General features: G+C 39.4%; 1 protein-coding gene across 2 annotated transcripts in view; it reads right to left on the reverse strand.

Moving 5' to 3' along the window:
• Positions 1 to 21,322, reverse strand: part of ALDH1A2 (aldehyde dehydrogenase 1 family member A2) — a 56,729-nt gene that overhangs the window by 33,243 nt on the left and 2,164 nt on the right. The window contains exon 1 of one of the 2 annotated variants that reach the window (XM_035335461.1): positions 20,616 to 20,769. The exons of the other annotated variant lie outside the window; for it this stretch is intronic. Within the exon in view, the coding sequence (XP_035191352.1) occupies positions 20,616 to 20,732 (117 nt within the window). The 5' untranslated portion in view covers positions 20,733 to 20,769. Of the gene's footprint in view, positions 1 to 20,615; positions 20,770 to 21,322 lie in introns of those variants that run through there. 2 annotated transcript variants of the gene reach the window in all.

A 21,322-nucleotide genomic window follows, 5' to 3' on the forward strand; every position in this document is an offset into this window, starting at 1 on the left:
ATAGAAATAAGAAATAGTGCCTTGGAATTGCAAAAGAGCGTTGCAATGCAAGTTGACTGGAACTGTATTTTATTGAATACTCCATTTATCCCACAGGCTTAGAAAAAGAATACCAATAGCAAATATTTCAGATAGGACATGGGAAAGATCTACTTGGCATAAAGTTAGAGTTGAAGGCAAGAGAAATTGCTACTGTTAATGGTTAATGTTAGTTTCTTCCTGTTCCACTTTCTATAAACAAGGTATTGCCTATACAAGCTCATTACTGTAAACTGAGCACATTTAAATTGGCAGTAAAATCAGAGTATTTACTCTAGTGCACATATAAAGTACCTAGTCCCATGTTTTGGAATGGTTTCAAGTCTTGAAATCCAGCAGCTGGCGGCTTTACAAGCAAAACCTTACACTTAAATAATTCACTTTTGAAAGTTTTAGGTGTTCTGTGTCAGGTAGTACCATTCAGCAGATATTCCTACCACCAAGACTTAGATTCTTTTGCAATAAATTTGCATTCACAGGGGCTTTTATAACTCTTCCAGCACTACTGGCTCCAATGGCTGTTGATTAAACATATATATCCTGTACATTTAATCTGACTTTCATTATGGCCACTTCGTAAAAATGCCATGAAATGGACAAGCGATGACACATTGCAAGAACAAGGAATCCCTGCAAAGCCTCAAATTGTTTTTTTTTCTCCCTTATTTATAGTGACCATGGTGAAGGCTAACTCTAAATCAGAGAGAATATTTGACAGCAAATGTTCCTATCTATGGATTATATATAACCCATCCAAAACACCAGATGAAAAAAGGATAACCCCAGAAAAAGAAGGGCTTGCTTCCATGTAAATCATGCTACAAATTGGACAACACCCAGTGAGTTCATTGTTCAACCTCAATTGTGAAGGCTATTCACATTTACTATTCCCCTGGAATCAATGTTAATTAAGGCTGACTGGGGCTATAAATCAGCCTTTGGTTTTTACAACTTAATTCAGCATTAAGCATATATATGTAAATAAAGGTAACTGATTAACCACTTGAGTTTTCCAGGAGTTACTGAGGTAATTTGTTTTTGTTTGAGTCCTAGTGTTACCTTTTGTGGTTTGCAGTAGGGAAAAGAAAAAGTGTATAGTATGTCATGTATTTGCTATGCGGTATTGTGAGTACTTAAATAATCTGGCCTGTTGGGTGCTATCAACAAAACTTTGCCAAAATGGAAAGGGAAGAAGGGAACATTTGAAAACTTTGGAACACAGGAACATTGAGTTTGCCATCTCCTCTCAGAAGAGCCAATAACTGCAGTAATGTCCAACCAGTAAGAGAAAAGGCAACCCTTCTGCTTTACTGAGGTGTCCCTGTCAGCAGTCATTTGGCTAAGAACAAACCCAATAGGCAGAACAGACGCTGCCTCCAGTGAATGAGGAATCTGGAGGTAGCTGGTGTCCAGTAGTCTAGAGAGGAAGATAACCACTGTTTCTTCACCAGCAGTGCAGCCTGAGGCAACCTGCAAGACAGGGCAGTAGCTGGGGTAGCAGATGGGTGGGTGTGTCTGTGCACAGGATGGGGAAGCCTAGCAGGCAGGTACCTCGCAGCCCAATAGGTAAGTCATCCTAAAGGTATCTTGGTAATTTCTGTTCCTCTCCAAATGAAAGGTAGAGAGGATGTGGCTTTTCCTAAAAGAACAGGCACTGTCTCCCTGGTTCTAACAACCTCTTCCTCATACACACATGCCTTACATAGACTTTTTGGCATTTAGAACTTTGCAAGATAATGGTGCCACCACATAATCGCTAGATTCAAATTCTGCCCATGGTTACTTATATACAGCCACTTTTGATTCCTTTAAGAGATGCATATGACTAATCAAGGAAGCATTCTGGCTCATCATATAGGGTGCATGACTGTTCAGAGACTACGAGATACCTTAACATACAAACCTGGATACAAAGGAAAAAGAGCATTTAGAGTTACCGTGTAAAAATTCAAGTTACTTGAGACTCTGCTGAAATGTAGTTGGAAGGAAATCATATATTGCACTTTGAGAAAGACCTGCATTTAAAAAGCACCGGGCATTGAGTTCAATAGCATTGTTGTATGCTCATCAGCTTTGAAATCAAGCCAAGAGTAAAATGTCTTTAGTTTAAAGCAAAGCAAATAAAGCTTTGCAAATAAGCAAATACAGTATCTTGTATAAGTAGCCATCTGACCCAGTTGGCTTGCTAATGATTAGCAACTTAGTGTTCATTTCAAACGATGGAGGTAATTAATTTCTAAATTGGAGTGATAAACATTCAAAGAGAAAGGGATGTGTACAAAACATCTGCAATGCCATAGTAGCAAAATTTACAACAGGGAGGAAATATGCAGGATTTTATGTTTTCATCACTATTTACCACTGAAGAAGTACAAACAACAACCGTTTCAGCTGTGTGTATAAATACAAAATTAGTTAAAATGCAGCACAGAAATAATACCACCTTTACAGCTCTTAGCTGAATAAGGCTTGGTTTTCTGGCACTACAAATTCCATTTATGTTCACCCAGGGTCTAGCCCTGGGTTTGGAAAGGGGGGCTGATTCTTAAGTTCATTGAGGATTCCTGCTGGCTCTATTTTTTATATCATCTCTAACAACATAGGAAAAAAAAAAAAAAGTAATTTGGGTTACTTTAAGTCAGAAGAGCAATCAACACAGGTGGCAACAATGTAACTTTTCATTTCCTTTCTTGAAAATATACTCAAATGATGTGCAAGTGAAATGATGATCTGCATTCTTAATTTGATGCTGCTTAGTGATGATGTCACCAAACATTTTCTTCGGACTCTCCAGCTGTATAAGTAAGAACTGCAGCCAGTGGACAGACAGTGGCCTAGCCTTCAGCTCTTTAGAGGTGGAATTATTTTCCCATGAATTTAATAAACAATGTTTTTGTACTGTTGCAGCTCCAGAAATGTTTTTTTGGTACAGGAAGAGGATTTTAACATCCAAATAATAATGGCTTCCCACAGGAGATATGGTTCTGGATGAATGGAGGAATGAATGGGAATTTCCTAACTCAATTGATTTAGTAGCTGGTTATAGTTTCATTCCATCAAAGATCTTTTTTTCATATGTGGCTTCCTCCTTAGAGAGCCTTTGACATTAAGTCTGCAAGGATGGGGGAGGGGGCATTGGATGCCAAAGTACTTTATAAAAGAATCACAGCTGTTCAGCCTTCAGCATCTTCTCATAGCTGGAGGCATTAAAAAATACATTTTTATATTTTTATTTTTTTTTTTTGTGATGGGGTGGGGGACATACAACCATTTTAGAGGCATGCAAAAAATCCAGCAGCAGCATTTCCCTTGGTAAATACTTCATAACATCACAGATACCGGGCACCTGTGCCTCAGTCTGGTCAGGAAATTTCATATCCTTTCCCATCACAGCAATTTCATTTCCTCTCCTTTGGAAACAATTCAGGAGTCCTAATGATTAGTACAATTGCAAGGGAATGAAGTAGAAGGGATTGCCGATCAGAGGTGCAGATTGTTTATTTTCTCAGGCTTTGTTTTCCTCCACTTTTATGGCTGTCTTGATACAACAAATCTCTTACTTTCTAGCCAGAGCATTTTGTGGGGCACTCTTGGGATTGACTAGAAACCAACAGCTGGCTACAGCAAAACCTGGTTTATTAGGCATTAGGAAAGCAAAAGCCAACCAAAGCAGACTGAGGACTGGTCAGCAATTGATTAGCAGCAGTGATCTTTTTAGAGGGAGATTGTTCAGGTCAACAGTAGGATTGCGATGCTCTTTGCCAGGCAGTTCACAAATTGGACTACGAAGCCAACCTTCCCAAGTGTTCTCAGTGCTGAGTCCTGCTTCTTAAGGCAGTCAGCACGTGAGCCTTTCATTGGGCAGTGCCAAAGACTGCATCACTTTCCTACTTAAATGAAGGCTTACTCTGGCTCGAGCATACAACCACAAATGGTTATCATGTTTTTCATTTTAGTTACCACAGAGCAATATCTCTCCTGCAAAAGTGACCTTGTACTTGTAATGAGATACTGTTCAAATGTAGAGGAATTATAATTATTTTAAGAGGAGTAACAGTGAACTATACATGAATAAAAATGACCTTTGCACTAAGTTTAATTCTGGCAAGTAATCTGCTATGGCTATAGTTGGTTTTCAGCTATTAAAGGTCCAATCCGTTCCTCATTAATCAACAGGAAAACTCCAACTGGTTTCAGTGGGAGCTGGATCAAGCAACAGCAACAGCCTGCAGAGGGGTGTTTATACTCAGAGACAAAGCTATTTCACTGGAGACTTGACACCCACTCCAGAGCCTGTGAGGTCTGCAAAAGCCAAACAAAAACAGAACAGACTGATTTTTATTCTTCTTCTTTGCCCGTTTCTGTTTCTTTGCTGACATTCTAGTTCATTGTGGCTCCTTCCCTCTCTCTACCTCACCTGCCCTCAAAAGAGAGTTCATTTCTAAAACTGTGTGTATTTGGGGATTTCTCATGATTGTACCTTTTAACTCATTTGGTCCCCAGAGTCAGAAGGACTGTGCAATACCCTCTACACATGGTCTGCTATAAATGAAGGTTTCCTTCATAAACTGAAGCTGGAAATTGCACTTAAGAAATATAGAGTCTAAAATTCAGAGTGTACTGAGATGGCTGGAGAATTTTAAACATTCACAAACATACTACAGCAGGAGGATCAAAAAAGCAGAAGTGGACAGGAAGCACAAAAGTGAATGAGGCTGCTCTGGTTTCACTGTCAGTGCAGAGGTATGTCGCAATGTGGTAGAGTTATGTTTATGCAACCTGAGTCCTGTGCCCCCGTGTACATGCCTGGATGAGAAGATGGGGTGTTCATCTTCTCTGGATATAACTTCCAAGTAACAATGCCTGAGCCAAGCCTACTGAAATCACAGTCCTTGACAAACAGTCCTTGACATCAGTGGAGTTTGGATCAGAAGCAGAGTGTTTAAAATAGGTGACTACATCAAGCTCAAGACATTTCAGCATGTGTAAATGAACTCAGACACAAAGCTGGAGAAGGATTCGTATGGTCTAGCACCTGATGGTGGCACTTACTGTGGAAGTTCTGGCTCTCTGCTGTCCCTGCGGGGCGGGAGGAGAGCAAGGCTTTCCCCAAGGACTGTAATTGTTGCACTGGCCCACTAATCCAGACATCTTGTTTAGGTGCTTAAGGACAAATACGCAAGTGCCCCCCAGCCACTCACAGTTGGTGTGTGTTTTGGGAATGGTATGCTAGGAACCGGGTGTGAGTGGGAGGAGAAATTCGGGGAAATGCAGGTTCACTGTGCAGCAAATGGAATCAGAAAAGGCTCGAAACCTCCTGTCAGTCTGCTGTGAAAGTGGAATGTAACATGATTTTTTTCTCCTCTGTGTCCCAAGTCCCTCACACCAAATGTTTGATCTGCCTATCTTCCTGCCTTAATTAGTCTTCTGTCTTTCTGGGAGTTGAGTCTGTTCTTTTGCAAATGGCAGCACATCAGACAGGGGAAACCTGTCATGTTTGTTTTCTAAGCTGTAGGGGGCACCCATTTGAAAAAGACTCATGGCTTATCTAAACATTTTTGTTTGTATGATTTTGAATTAGGAAGTTTGAGTAATTAGTTGAAGAGATTAAATAAGTCTTTACAACATGCAGTAGCACGCTTACTTGGCTTTTCTTTTCTTTTTTTTTTTTTTTTCTTTCCCCATAAGTATGTCCTGCACAAAACTCGGGCTGCCAAACAGTGATGATACCCTTTTCTGTTTTAGTTTCTTACTGTGCCACACTGATGTAGCATCCATTATTTCAATTTAGTCTCACTGAAGGGACTACTTTGCATCTGGTTGTTTGAGAAAATTAGTCTAAAGAGAAGAAATTTCAGATTGTATTTTTTGGTGAACTATACCCACCACAAACATTTCATTTATTTTGGCTATCTTCTTAAGACTTGTGGAAAAGAAAACAGCCTTATTTACAGCACATAAAGACTGTAAGAGAAGTAATTTATACTTTTCAAAGTAACTTCAAAGTAATTGCTTTTATTTTTTCAGTTAAGGAAGAATTTTTGTACTGTTAGTAGCAAAATACAGAAGCAATAACAGATTCCTGTAGCTCAGGTAATATTTTATGCATTCCTAAGGAACTAAGCTCCCAAGTTTCACTCATCCTTTCACTTGTGGAGTTCTCCTTAATTGCTGAAGAAAAGCATATACTGTCCTGCTCTTTGCTGCATCAGATTTTTTTTTTTTTCCTGAAGATAAGATGCCTAAAAAATTGAATATGCTCTGGATTTCTACTGGTAACAAAGAAAAGCCATCACTGAACAACGTGGGTAAGGATGGTGGTGCTTTTATGCAGTATATGATCTTTGGTGGCACTTACTGCAACTTAAAAATGAAATAATGAAAGATTTCTACAAATCCATTAAACCAGGAGAGAAGGAGAGGGAGTATTTGTTTACAGAATCAATTATTGAGCTGTCACTGGACTTTAATGAAGTTGTGACTATTAAGAACTTGATCCTGGAAACCCTTCCACAAGCACTCATTTAAGACTGGGGGAATGAGGAGGGGTTTGTATAAACAAGGTTATTATTAGTCTGTAGTATTCCTGTGTTTTGCATTGTTTCTGCATTGCAGGTGTTGTGTGCTCATTATGTGTAACATTAAACAAGGCAATCTTTTTATTTGTACACGGGAGACGTTCTGCCATTTAAAAGAATGTAGCAGATTATTTGTAGGTAACTGTTTGCCTTTAAATGCTCATCACCAAAGAACAAGGTCTTAGAATTTAGCTATGCTGTGTAAATATATACTCCTCCTAGGATTTCACACTATAGGCAACACAGAAAAATACAATGGACAAATACTTTTTGACCTAAAAGCTCCATCTGAGAAAATTACCTTACACATGAGAAATTGCTGGAATGTCAACTTCATTTGCAGTGGCCCCTTATGGCCTGATCACCCTCCCTGGCACGATAAATCACTGGCAAGATCCTTACCTTAACACGTTTGATCTCAGCTCAGCAAGACTTGGTTTTGATGTGAAGAACTCCAGATCCGTTAGGTCAGAGACAAATAGCAGAGCCACTGACCTGCAAAGTGCTAACTCTATATTAGACCCAAGTGAGCAGCCAAAAGCTCCTGGTAAGTTTGCCTTCGCTTGTACTTTGCATCCTGAATATTTTCAAATACTACTGTTAGAATGCTTTGTTAAATGATGCCAATGACATTTCCTTTCATGTCATTCTGCACATACAGAATCCACAAAAAGTCAAATAAACAGGCACTATGAGAAGCATTATCTTGGATAAACTGTTCCAATTACCTGCACTTCAGGGTGACATGAAATTAAACTCAGTATCCATCAATTTATTTGGTTTACATAAATGGTTTGCAGTGTCCCTTTTCTGTCTAAACCACGTTTACCGATAGGTATCATAAATAACTGTATTTACTACTACACTCGTTGAGGTGATTGTAAGCGCCTGTATGTACATCTGTACATACAACTTGAAATTACTCCTAAAAAAATAAAAGTCTGTCTTGTGAAGTTTGTGTTCAAGTCCAAACTTTCACGAAGACCAGATGTTGCTCGAGTCTTGCAGCCTCAGTTTGAAACTATTCCTTATTATCCTGGTTAAACAGTCACTTATCTCTAGGATAGTAAGCAGGAGTGTTAGTCTACCAGAAAATTGGATGTTCTTAATGGGCTTTTGGGGGAGAATAGCTTTGCATCATCAGCATTAAGTTAAATCACGTTAAGTACCTACTTACAACATAGGGATTACCACTTATGACATCTCTGGTGAAAGCCTTTAAAACAAATTGTTGTGTTTGTTAGAAGAAGCTGTGAGATAACAATTCCCAGAAGTCTGATTTATAAACCTTTTTGCTCTTCAAGAAGATGCAAAGGAACACTACACCTCTCCTCTTATTCAATACTGCAATGAAATCTCTCAGGCTGTAAATTCTTTTCAATAAAAAGGCTTGGGAAATCTTGATTTATTTACTGGAGGATATTCCTTTGGAGAGAAGCAGCCTTTAGCTAGATTCCTTTACTTCAGAGTTCAGTTCTTATTTCTTCTCCAGTTCTTTCTGCTGATTAGACATTGACTTTACACATACAAAGCTGCAATAGGCTGTTCTACTTTTTATTATTCATAAGGCTGATTGGGGAGAACCGGGCTTAAGCTGTCAAAGTATCCTGCTGTGCTTGGATACCTGACAAATTTACACCCTAAAGTACACTGTGGTGCTAAGACTAAAATGGGATGTGTCCTTGCAAGTGCTGATTGCAGTCCCAAGCAAATAAACCACTTCAGGGTGTAGCAAAATAATGCCAGTATTTAATAGAGTTTCACATTTTTATATATGGTTGGAAAGCTATTCCATATAGAAATGTAGGCCTGCATGGAAAATGAGATCTACTTATCTTTAAATAGAAGCAGACCAGTAACTCGGAGCATGTAAATTAAAAACATGACCCTCACCTTTTGCCAAACATGAAGCATTAAAAACATGGACTAAGGCAAAAACAAAGTCTAACTAAACAGAGATTTCCTTAAATGAGCAAAGTAAGTTATAACTCTTGTCAATAAAAAGCCTTCCTTAAAAACAATGTTCATATACATAGTTCAGACATTTTTTTTCCCCATTTCCTTTAAAATTTGTGTTTCTCTTCCCCTTTCTAACCAAATTCCCTTTTTCTCTGCTGGAGCCCCTTGTAATGATACCAGAATGAGGGCAAATCTCATTAGTCTCCCTGCTGTTTACAAGACAGGATTTATGCTCAGTGTAGTGAACACAATGACACATGGCTAAAAACCACCATCAGGACTTAAACCTGAGGTATTTTTCACCCAGACATTGCAAATACTATTGGCATGTACAGGTATGAAAAACAGTATTAATGACTGCAAACATAAGTCACCCAGCTTTCTGTAAAGAGTATACCAATAACTAGCAATTTGTTAAAGGTTAATTTCATGCAACCTCTGGCAGTTATCTGGTATAAGATATGTCACCAATTCAATCCATTAAGTAATAACTAAATTCTCATGGGACCCAGCTGAAGTCAAATGTTGTTATTCCAGGTTCACTGCTTTTAGTCTCCCTGAAGACCATTTAGGCAAACAGCTGGAAGAGCTGACTACAGAGGTTCCCGGTCACAGGGAACCACTCTAGGAAAGCAAGTAAAGGCTTCTAACCAGGAAGTAAGTTATCAAGGATTGGTCCTAATGCTCCCTCAAGGAGAGAAATGAAATGAGTCCGAGCAAGAGCATGAACATACTTGTGTTTCGGCTAGAAGAGTGCAAATATTAAAAGCAATTGTCTTGGCTGATGGCAGGGAGAGCTATGCTGCACCAGTTGCTGGGCACGTTCTGCACTTGGCTCCTGGTTGTCATCTAAATAGCAGGGCCTTCCTTCTTTCTCTGTGTTGAAGTGCTTTACTACAACAAAACCTGTGAGAAGAAACTAATCAGATGCAACAACCTGGTCTTCCAGTGTGTTTTCCACATTGCACCAATGGAAATCCTCCTCCTAAGAGGAAAGTACAGAAGGAAGCAATGCCGCATGCTTCATCTCAAGTCATAATGAAGATTTCTAGCAAGGAGGGCTCTGCCTCCCAGGTAACACTCAAGGGAATAACGAGAGACAACAACTGATACAGCCGGTGCTCCAAGTGACACAGAGCAAAGAGCATGAAGAAAGAGACCTTTTCATCAATATTGCGTGTACGTACATAGGTGAACGCAGAGAAGAGAGCATAATAATTGTATATGTGTAAACACTGCCTCTGAAAATTCATCTGTATTTCCATTTCCCCAGAATAGTGCACAGAGAAAAAAAAAAGGGTTTTCTGTTCTAGCAGTCTGACTGGTTTAGCAAGAGATCCTGCCCTTGACACTGACCTACTGTCTCAGATAGTCATGGTTACACTCCCACAAATTTAAACTCCCCCATCCGTGAAGAAACTTTGTCACCAGTTTTACAGTGAGACTGAATCAATTAATGAGCAAAAAGCTCTGATGGAAAGAGATGAATATTAACGTTTGCAGTTGTGTGATGCTAGCTGAAAATGTCTTTATTAATGTCAGAAATTGACTTTAAAATTGCTCTCAAAGGGCTGGACCACCAAGGCGAGGTCATCAGCAGCACAGCTAGCACATTTAGTGTTAATTTCATATCACAGATTCAGAGGACAAGTGAAAAAACAGAGCTTGATTATCACCTCTTAGGACAACAGCATCCCAGAGACGTCACAAAAGACAGCGAGGCCATTAGGTAGCTGTAGTAAAGAAAGTGTGGTAAAGACAAAAAGAGGAAAACCAACAAAACATCAACACTGATGGAAAATGTGAAAGCTTAGCCAGATGTCCTGAAAAAAAACTGTGCATGTTTCTCAAGGTCTGTGCAGGCCATTCTGGTACAAGACTGCTGCAACCATATGTCACAACCAAAGAAACTGGAGAAAATAAAATAAACCTCTTGATTTGGAAAGGCAGATGGTAATTCCTTGATAGGTTCTAACTATTCAAAAATAAACTACTTCTGTTACAACCAAAAAGACACATGAGGAAATGTAAGAAGTGCATGTTATGGTATACTGGTAAGTTTTGAAAATACACTGGAAGGAGGACAATGCTTTTATTATGCCTGGATGCAAAGAACATTTAAAATAAACTCCAAATAAGTTTCAAATAACAAAATTGTTCTTAAAAATAATTCTATGCATCCAACTGTCAGTTACATAAATGCTTCCTCATATGACTTTGACAGTGTAAAGAAGTATTAAAGCTAGTTTAAATGTAATTTCTATTTTAAGGACTTTTAACACTGGCAGAGTGGTAAATGAGAGAGAGGTGCAATGTCATGGGAAGTGCTTTAGTGGTTAGGCTGAAAAGACTTTACAGGGTTTTTCAACTAACTAGATCACAATTTTCATCTAGGTCATCTTACAGTTATGAAATAAAAGCACAAGTGCCAATAAACCAGCATAAGAAACCTAAGTGTGAAAATGGGTGGCCTGGGCTGTATCACAGAGAGGAAAAAGAAATAGCCTTTTTTCAACAGAAGGGGATGAGAATTATCATAGGCACACCACGATTTCTAGCTTATAAACTGAGGCAGAGAGGACAAGTCAGGCTCTGTAGCACAGGGATTAGCTCTGTATGCAAGGATTTCCATGGATATTCTATGGAACAGAAATATTTGGGAGCCAGAGACATAACATACATCCATGGATGTAGAGGCCGCGTAGGTCATGAAGTACAATAGCAGGAACAAATACTGACTTCTGGATTAGAACAACTGAGGTGACACTGAAGTGGAAAAAGAACAGGGAGGCAATAAAAGATGAGTGCGACAGTAACTGTAAGTTAGGTCAGTGAGAGCTGCATTGATAAGTGTCTAGTGAACATGCAGTTCTCTGTATCCTAATCTAAACAACATTTGACATAGTCCTGTCAAGGGCTAAAAATTGTGTCGGTACCCCTGAGAAATGGTTACCACATAAATAATTTCAGCTTCATTGCAGGAGAGAAACACATGAAGAAGCCCTACTGTCTGGGATACTAAACTTCAAGAAGGGGAGTTTTTTTTTAAAGGAAGTAACTTAGAAACTCCCTGCTTGAAGCTAGGAAATTAAAATCCATAGAATCAGCATGGAGGCTTAAGAATGTGAAAGAGTCAAAGATTTGCATTCCCAAGACTAAAAATGGGAAGCAGAAGCAAGACAATAAATGGGGTGGCTAAGCAGAAAGATACCAAAGGAAATGCAGGCCAAAAGAAAGACAGAAAGAAAGTGCTAACTTTAAAAGGCTGCAAACTGAAAATGAAAAATTGTTACTAAATATACTGAAGAAAAGTATACAAAGAAGATAACACAAATTAAACAGCCAAGAGAAGACTAGGTTTAACAAATAATACAGTCTGTGGGAGAGCAGCTGGATTTTTAGAACAACCTGGTTATGAAAGGTAAAAGAAAGGAGACTGAAAATATCTCCAGAAATGGCTGCTCATTTGGACTGTCCTAATTGGGCTACCAAAGTAGATGATTATTCTGGCCAGAATTTGGTGAGTTGTATGGCCAAGGGAAGACAAGCAGAACCATGAGTTTGTACACAGATGACAGGTAAAATACTTGTTCTGGGAATGCTTCTTTACTAAAAATCTAACAACAACAATACACCAAAGGCCATGCCCAAGATCAGGTGCTTCAGTCTCAAGTGTGCTGCAAAGAGTCAAATGTCATTTCCTGAAAGAAATTGCAAATGCTAATTCATCTCAATTCTTCCACTTTACAAGGCTAAGGCATCAGGAATTGCATGAAAGCCACCAAAGATATCCCATGGTGAGGATGATGATGATGATGTATTAAGTGGTGTTTTTCCCACTGAAACATGAGAGAGCAATGCTACAGCACAGACCTGAAATGTCCTTCTATGTGCAGAGGTCCTATTTCAGATGAAATGTAGACCAGCAGACCTGACCGTGTCTAGTCACTAGAAGCCACATTTAAGGCTAGCTGACCTATTGACATGAGTATAGGATTAGCTTTTGTATGACTGTCAAATAACACCTGCATTTACCTGAAAAACAACTCAATAGTTCTGCTTTGGAAATAAATCAGTTTCAATTTAGAGTGCAGTCTTTGCCTGCGTAAAATATGTGTGTTTAAATTTCAGTATGGAAAGGCACTCCCTAAGAACCAGAGTCAAAACCGAGGGGTTTTGTGTAATCATTGCTAGATGACCAAAGCACAATATGAGGATAGTGTCTTCCTGGCATCCTGTTTCCATCTGAGGCCACAGCCTGTTCTCCGTGCATCACCCCCTATGTCTTTACAACTGTCCAAATGAATTTTTGTAACTCACTTATTTTAAATTGGGGGCATATTGGAAATCCACATGGAAATTAGCAAAGTATATCCTTTCTGTAACCACAACACCTGCTGTTGGCCTCTGCACAGCTGTGCCACTGGCTTCCCTTTAGGTTCTGAGTACAATTCAAAGTCTTGATTACCCATGAATCCCTCACAGATTAAGGTCTATATACTTGAGTGGTCAGCGCAGTCCCTGTGTTTTAACCTCCAGCTGAGGTCAACTGAGATTGAACTGACCTTAAACATTTTCACGTGGGTCACAGAATTTGATGTAGATGGTTCTCGGCTCGTAATGTTTTCCCACTTCAGTCCAGCAAAGCTGGAACGCATTCTGTTTCAAGTCATAAGGTAGAATAAGGTAGAAATCTAACTCACTAGGCTCCCTGGGAGAGGAACTGATTTCAAGTGAACAAGAACGAAGTCCTTTTTTTTCTTTTGACAGTGGGAGAGTATTTCAGCAATGATATTGCAGCAACACTTTGATGTGGCTTCATGTATCATACTTTTAATGATGAAACGTTCCTATATTTAAACCTTAGTTACACTGTATAACTTAAAATTGATGTGTCACATTCACATCGTGGAGGTAGATTTCTGTTAGAAGTAACAGACAATACTGGTTGGTAGAAATATGTTTTTAGACGAATTCTGAAACACAGAACTTGTGTTTTGGAAAAAACAACAACAACAACAAAACACCAACTGCAAATACATGCGTGCAGTCCAAACAGGAATTCATCAATTTGTTTAAACAATCATAAAAGTAATGAATGATTGGGTCCTTAGATGGCAATCATTTTTAAACCTCATCTTTATATGTTTGCTACCTTTATATATATATGTTTGCTTTCCTTATATATATATGCTTCTTTATATATGTGTGTTTGGTACCACATCTTCACATAGCTACTTATGTGCTTATTTGTGTCTGAATAGGGATGCTAGCACTTGTCTGAGGATTCCTCAGCAGAATCCTCAGAAATCTTGGACAAAATGATAACTTTCTGAACATTTTTCATATCTTTACATATTTATGTTTACATTTACATAGCTTCCTTAAAATGCTGTCTCTGTATAAACCCATTCTATAGATGCATTTCTTTCAGATGAACCAAAGCTGATGTTTTGGTTACTTGTTTCAGAGAGGAAGTTCTACTCTTTAAAAAAACAAACAGATAAAAAGTGTTTTTTAGAAATTGAGAGAATCAAACAATTTCCAAAAAATAAATAGCAAAACAGTACAGTTCAGTCTTAGCAAAAAAATAGCTGCAAAACTATAATAGAAGAAATGTGACCATGTAGGATCTGTCTAGGAATTTATCATATGGACCAATGAACTCATCTTTTGTCATTTATCTCTGTAAACCTGTGAGTTTTCTTGGAAGATAGTTAGTTAAATGAGGAGCAGAGATGAATCAGCAGATATAATTTATTTAGACTTTAAAAAGGCTTTTGATGATAAAGTCCTTAGCAAGAGGCTATTAAGGAAAGTTAGTAACCATATGGTGAAAGATAAAGTTCTGCCATGGATTAAAAAGCGGTTAAGAGATAAGATAAAAAGACTGGAAATAAATGGATAATTCTCCCTGGAAAGAGGTTAATAGCAAGGTGCCCCTTCATTACTGTGACTAGCAATCGATATCATGGTTCACCTGCTTTAGCAGATCATTAATAGTAAGGTACGTAGCTTGTGGATAGAAATACTCAGGCTAATCCGAGTACCAAAGAAAGGACCGCTAGTACTGAAATTAAAAGCTATTGGACAACTTGGGGGTAGATAAAATTTGCCAGAGGTACGAAGTGCAAGGCAGAGCGGGTTGGAAGGAAGGGTTCAAATTACTTTTAGATGGTGATATGCTCCCAATGAGCTGCAGTGTCTACAGTTAGCTTATTGAAGGCAACTGTTAACATGCATTGTAAAGAAGGGAAGAGGAATAGCTAAGAGTGGTTCCAGTGTATGGTGCTTGCAGGAACAAGCAATTTATGGTAGCAACTAACTTCAAACTGGCAGAGCCCACTAAGGTCTGCAGGGAACAGTCTTGCACTGACAAAAAGATGGGCTAGCTGAGCCCAGATTATCAAGAATTTTTGGACTGTTGGGATTTCTTAAATCAGAAAATGCAGACAGATCAAGACAGAAATTGAATATGGAAATGTATCAGGCTTCATGAAACTCTGTGGGAAAAGTTTCTGAAGGACAGAGTGGAACGGATAATCTTTATCAGAATTAAATTGTGTGTTCAAGACACATTATCTCAACTCAGTAGTCCAATCCACACACATCTATGGATTTTAGATGAAATCATTGCTGTCTGACATCAAGAGTATTCCCGGGAGCAGAGACCTGACTTCTGCTTTTCCTGCATGACTGTCCTGCCCACTGGGCTGCCAAGTTCCGACCTAATACGTACTTACAAGTGGATTATCCAACAGGAGAGAATGAGAGACTCTTCCCAAGGATGGACAGAGCTAAAACTGGGACCTGTCTACAATCAGAAAGTAGGGATCCATACCCAAGTCTCTGCTATGTTCGCTTCAGAAAAGGGGTATGAATTCAGCTCTTCTTCAACTCAGGCATGTGTTTTCATTATTACTGACCTCCTGGCTTTGGTGTGCAAATAAATATATACAACTTTTGTATTGGAGATTTGAAATCATAAACAGTTTTGCAAACATCAGAAAAACACCTACTATATAGCTCTTGTCTTTCAGTGTGTCATTTGACATTATCCCCTGGACAAAAAGCAGGTAATTTCCCCTAGCCAGCAGTATTGTCCGGTACAGCTTGATGCATTGAACCAGTATGCATTTTCCTTGAAGATTCAATCTTTCCCTAATACTCAGCACAGTGAGAGGCTACTGCTGCAGCAGTTACCTACTCAATAATATACTAGTTATCTACAGTAGTCTGGGGAGGAAAGAGAGAATCCTATGTTCAGTCTGTTAATTGGAATGAAGTGCATAAGTGGTGTGCAATTGCTGTATGGATTGATGTTTTGTAATACCAACCACAAACACACACTACAAGAGAAATTTAAACCATAAACAACGGTATATACAATAAAACTTAACATATCACAATACAGAGACACGTAGTGTTAGCATAGATGCTGAAATGCTCTACAAAGTGAAAAAAGTAGCTATTCTATTTGATTACTTTTTGTACAACCATCTCTAATTTTCTATGCTTCTAACTGGACAGTGCTCACTGAGCTAACCAGAAGGCTAGCTAATTTCTTCAACCATCACTCACTGAATTTGTCTTCAAAAGAAAAGCATTCAAATAGTGAGTTTTTTCAGGGAAAGACAGGTGGAAATAGTACATATTCATCAGTTACTTAACTAAGTTTTGCCAAAACTTGTCTCCAGTTCAAAAAAATGAAAAAGATTCTGCACATTTTTTTAAATGAGGCAGATTTCTCGCCACCTATCTTTAATGTCAGTCTAGAATTTTATCTGGGAAACACATGCAGGAAATTTTGGTGAAAAGAATTTGCAATGTTTTATAACATTCATTTCTTGGCAATGCCAAGAAAGCAGAATGAGAATGAAAACAGAAACTTAGTAACAAAACAGGTCAAACCATAATGTTTATTATATGAGAATTTGAAATGTATTTGTTAGTTCTTGTTTACTCAGAATCAGTTTGCCCACACTTAATACAAACTGCTGTCTACTGTCAGTTTCAGCACTGGGTAAGCTGACAGGCTGGCTAGTGTACCTGCTCTGTGTTTAGAAACTGAACTGGTTTCAGCCGATGGTGTAAGAGTAGAGGCAAACCCTTTTACACAGGTCAAAAAATATGGCTGTCAATCAATTCACAGGTTATTGGTACACAAACAGTTCTGTACCTCTTCACTGCCACAGCGCTGTAACTTCATCACTTTAGAGCACTTTTTACAAAATGCTCTCCAAGACTGCAATTCTTAAACTTTTCCTTACGCTAAAATTCTTCAGGTCTTTCTCAGACTTCTGTCAGTTGGCAAGGAAGAAACAAAACATCCAGCTGGATTAGTGTCCGCAGCATGATGCAAACTGAGTTAGATGAAGTAGTGACAGAGCTAGGAACACAAGAGAACCACAGGGTCCTCATTTTATACTAGCTGTCTTTTAAAGTCAGTATGACTCATTAAAACCATTAAGAAAGTACTTTATAAAGCAGATTTGAATACACCATACCACCGGAAGGATAGCCACATCACGCAGAAACACCTTTTGCCTCTGGAGGTAGGAGGAATTTAGGGGAAGAAAACACTGCAAAGGGCTCAATCCATAGGAGTTGTTCCATGTCTACTGGGACACATTCAGGTCTCAGGAGAATGGAGTTCCATAAGAACATGAAGGAGTAGGGCATCAATATAATACTAAGCTTGGAACCCTCTGATCTCCCTCAGAAGCCAGGAGGTTCTCAGAGCCATCACTGCAGAAGAGTGCTTGCTGTACAGAACCTGCTAGCTGTCCCAGCTGGATGTCAAGCTACGGTGTATCTCACAGAGCTGATACTTCTGAAGCAGCCCATTCTGGGAGAGCTTTTGGCATAAAGTTGCTACTTGTAGCAGTATAATTTGCTGCCAGGGAGAGGGCTATATCCCCCTTGCAAGCCTTCCTACCTACGCTTTATGAAGCACAGCACTGCCAAAAAGCTCCTGACAGGTCTGAAGAGGGGCTTGGTGTGCCACAGGGCTGTGCAACAATCTATTTCCATGCAATACTGGAAGATCCCCTGTACTGTAGAAGCAATTCCTCTGCAGATATTAATACCAAGAAGTTAAGAATTAAAGAGTCATCACAATGAAGAGAGGGAGAGAATCTTGCATGTATCAGTTCTGGTACTTGTCAGCCACAGAAAAACTTAAATCTGTGTGTTTGCACACTGATCTTCACGCCTGTGCAGAATGTGGCTTTGCACATCCTATTCGCCAATTATTACTATGCACATCTAAAATGCATTATTTATCAGAGACTGTACTAAAGTATTAAAAGGTGGGAAAAATATTTCCAATGTCTCATTTTTTAAAGAAGCACAGACTGACTCCCAATATTGAAGTCACAACAGCCTGCTGCACGTATGTATATAAAAACAGGCATCATGTCATTTTCATCACTAATTGGATACATTTTTTCTGACCAGTGAAAAACTACACTGCCTTGGTGTTTTACATCAGGTGTAACAGATCAGAAGGACTTAACACAGTTTTCTGCTCATTTCAGAAAGCCCAGAGGAATATCCCAGAAGTTCCATTAATTCTGCTAAATAATCGAATACATGAAAACTGCAAATACATGGGAAGTATTCTATCTGTGTTCTTGAAATAAATTGTCATAGTCTTTGAAAGGATATTGCAATATTTTAAAGGTTAATGAGTAATCTTATTTTTTCCACTATACATTACATATCTTAATAAATCTTGTTTAGGGATTCCTGGAACTTTTAATATGTTCTGTCCTAACAAAAGTGTCTTAACTATTTTCCAATTTTAGAATTCCAAAAATTGAATTTAATTAGCAAAGTGTATTTTAAAATTACTTTACTTTGTTTAAATGTCCACAGGTACCTCTGTTTTTTTTAAGGAATTAAATCCCAAAGATTTAGACAGCTGTAATAAAGAGTTCAAGAATTCTGGGTCCTGGATGTGTATTTAAAATTCTCAGCTAACAAGCAGGAGAGAGGCCGCTAGGAATGCTTACAGATGTATGATTTTAAAAGGTTTAAGTTTTGGGGTTTTGTTTTTGGTGAATTTCTTTAGTCTAATGTTATTTATTGTTTATGACAGTTGTTTGGCATTTAAGACATGAAGTGACCACTCCCCCAAATGAAAGAATCAAGTTACAATCCATTATTCCATTTTTGATTGTTTTTCTTTGTAATAGGTGGGAAAGGGGATCCTGGATAAAAGTCCTGCCCAAGACAAGCCTCCAAACTGAAGACTCCTATTATCTATAAATCACTTGTATTTCCTGCAGAGAAAAAGGAGGGAAGAAAGAGACAGAAAAACAGAGACAGAGGATGTACCAAGTGAAACATTCAATACCTGTCCTAAACCCAATTTCTCTCGTAAGCAGTAAGGAATTACCTGATACCTCAACACTAAGTCTAGAAGAAATGTGTTGCTGCTGTTTTTGGTTTAATATTGAAAACAAATAACTTCTTTTTTTACTTGTTCCAGTAGGATAAGATGTGTAACATCTTACATATTTCTGAGATGATGGCAGTATATACTATGAATTATTAAAGGATACTGTCCAGCTTACATCCTCACAAAGAAGATATGGCTGTTAATGACTGCTCTATTTTTGAAAGATTTTTGAATTAATTCTCTAGTTTTAAAATGAAGAAATGCAAGTACAGTTTCTGTGCAAACCAACTGTGATACTACTAGCAGATATTACCCACTGAGGCTTATTTTAAACTGAAACAAGCACTAAATAAAATTAATGCCAAGTACACATTGCTCCCAAAGTGTAACACCACACAACCTCAAATGAGTACATTCCTTATTTATTTAAACCATTTTCAAATAAATTATATGCAAGAAAACTGCATCTTTAAATTTGCATATTGCAGTTCTCATTAAAATGTACCGATATCTAAGAGTTGATTTTCCTCTGAAACATTCTTCTAGAACATGGAATAGCTGTAACAAATTAGAAGACAAATTAATTTTGGCACCCACTTAAGAAAAGAGAAAAGATGAAAAGCTTTCCAAGTGATGATATGGAAGACAAAAAATACACTACATTGGCCAAAAAAGCTCCTGAAGTTGTATTTCCACTAGATAAAAATGTTGTCACCTTTTTCCAGGGCTGATGTGCTTTATTTTCTTAAGTTTCTCAGCAATTAGAAACAAAGTCTGACACACTGTAACCTGTTCACACATTTGAAACTTCTCCAATAATTTAATTAAAGGTACTGAAGATGCAAAGATTCAAGAAATAAAAACAAATTTATAAATTCAAATTGCATTGACAAACAAATGACCATTGTTAAAGTCCATTTTAATCTACAAAAACAATGTAGTCCTATAATATAGCATAGAAAAGCAGCACATTTTTCTACATTGACCCGATGGACTGATTGTTAACCCCCTCTTTATGAAAATTAGTCTGAAACGTTTGTAGGAAAAAATATCCCCCCTCGCAATACTGTGTAAGGGTGTATTCAGGAAGTTAGTAAAGAGACCTGTTCCAGTGCTGTAACAACCTGGCAGTGTTAAGAGTCCTCCAGGAATTGTAAAAGAGTCCCTTGGGTACACAGGCTAATTCAAGAAAGAAAACATTTTTATTTTCTGATTGAGAAATATGGGTACGTATAGTAACTTCCTCTGAATTACATCAAAAGCAACCAAAACATTAGAGGACTACTGATTTTGCACTGTGAATAAAGCCCAACAGCTCTGTAGAAAATGCTACATTTAAAGAGAAGTGGCAAAGCCAGTCCCAACAGATCTCATTTGATTTTCTATTATCCTGTGTTTTTTCAGATGATTAGAGGGCTAAAAATCTGTTTCCCATATTACAGATTCAAGGCAGTCTTTATACATATATAGTTTGTTTGTTTGTTTCCTTGCCTTTTTTTTTTTTTTTGGTTTGTTTGTTTTTTGATCTCAGAGCTGAAGTTGGTTAGGGCAGACTGAAACTGATTTTAAGTAAAATCCCTTCTTGGGAGGGAAAGCCATGAATCTCCCTGCCAGAACAAATGAACACAACTTACCTTGGTGTATTTGATTTCAAGGTTGAGAGTGGGAGAAGGCAGCAGATGCAGAGATGCCATCAGAGCTGCAGGATCTGCCTTCACCTCCCCTGGCATCTCAATTTTACTGGAAGTCATAGTCTTGGGGGGGGGGGGGGGGGTTTTATAACCCCCCCCCCCCCCCCCCGACCCGGGTTTTTTTTTTGGTTTTGGGGTGTTCCCCCCCCCCCCCCCCCCCGCCTCGAAAGCCCGGCGCTGAAGATGTTGCTCTCGTCCCCTGTATATAGGCAGGTGTCACGCCGGGGCTCTTCTTATTGGACATGGGGGCAGAGGCAGGGGGGCAGGTCCGTCCTACCTAGGGCGAGAGCGGCACAGCCCCGCTCACACGCGCGGCGCAGCCGCGGCTCCCCGCAGGCCTCCGCCGGGTGCCGGGGTCCCGCCGGCCCCGCACCGCCCCGCACCATCCCGCACCGCCCCGCACCGGCCGCCGGGGACTTCCCCGCCGATGCTCGTGGGGACGGTCCGGAGCAGCGGCACCGGGGAACGCCGCGGGGGGAGCACCGAAGCCGCGGTGCCCGCGCTCGCCGCTCCGCGCCGGGAGACGCCAGCCCCGGCCCCGCGCAGCCCCGCCCGGGGCATCCCGCGGGCACGGCACCGCGCAGCGCCGCTCCCCGGCCCCCGCGCTCGCTCCGCCGCGTCCCCTCAGGCGCGGAGCCCCTCGGGCGGCG

The sequence above is a fragment of the Oxyura jamaicensis genome, chromosome 10, assembly GCF_011077185.1.
Source record: "Oxyura jamaicensis isolate SHBP4307 breed ruddy duck chromosome 10, BPBGC_Ojam_1.0, whole genome shotgun sequence".
Lineage (NCBI taxonomy): Eukaryota > Metazoa > Chordata > Aves > Anseriformes > Anatidae > Oxyura > Oxyura jamaicensis.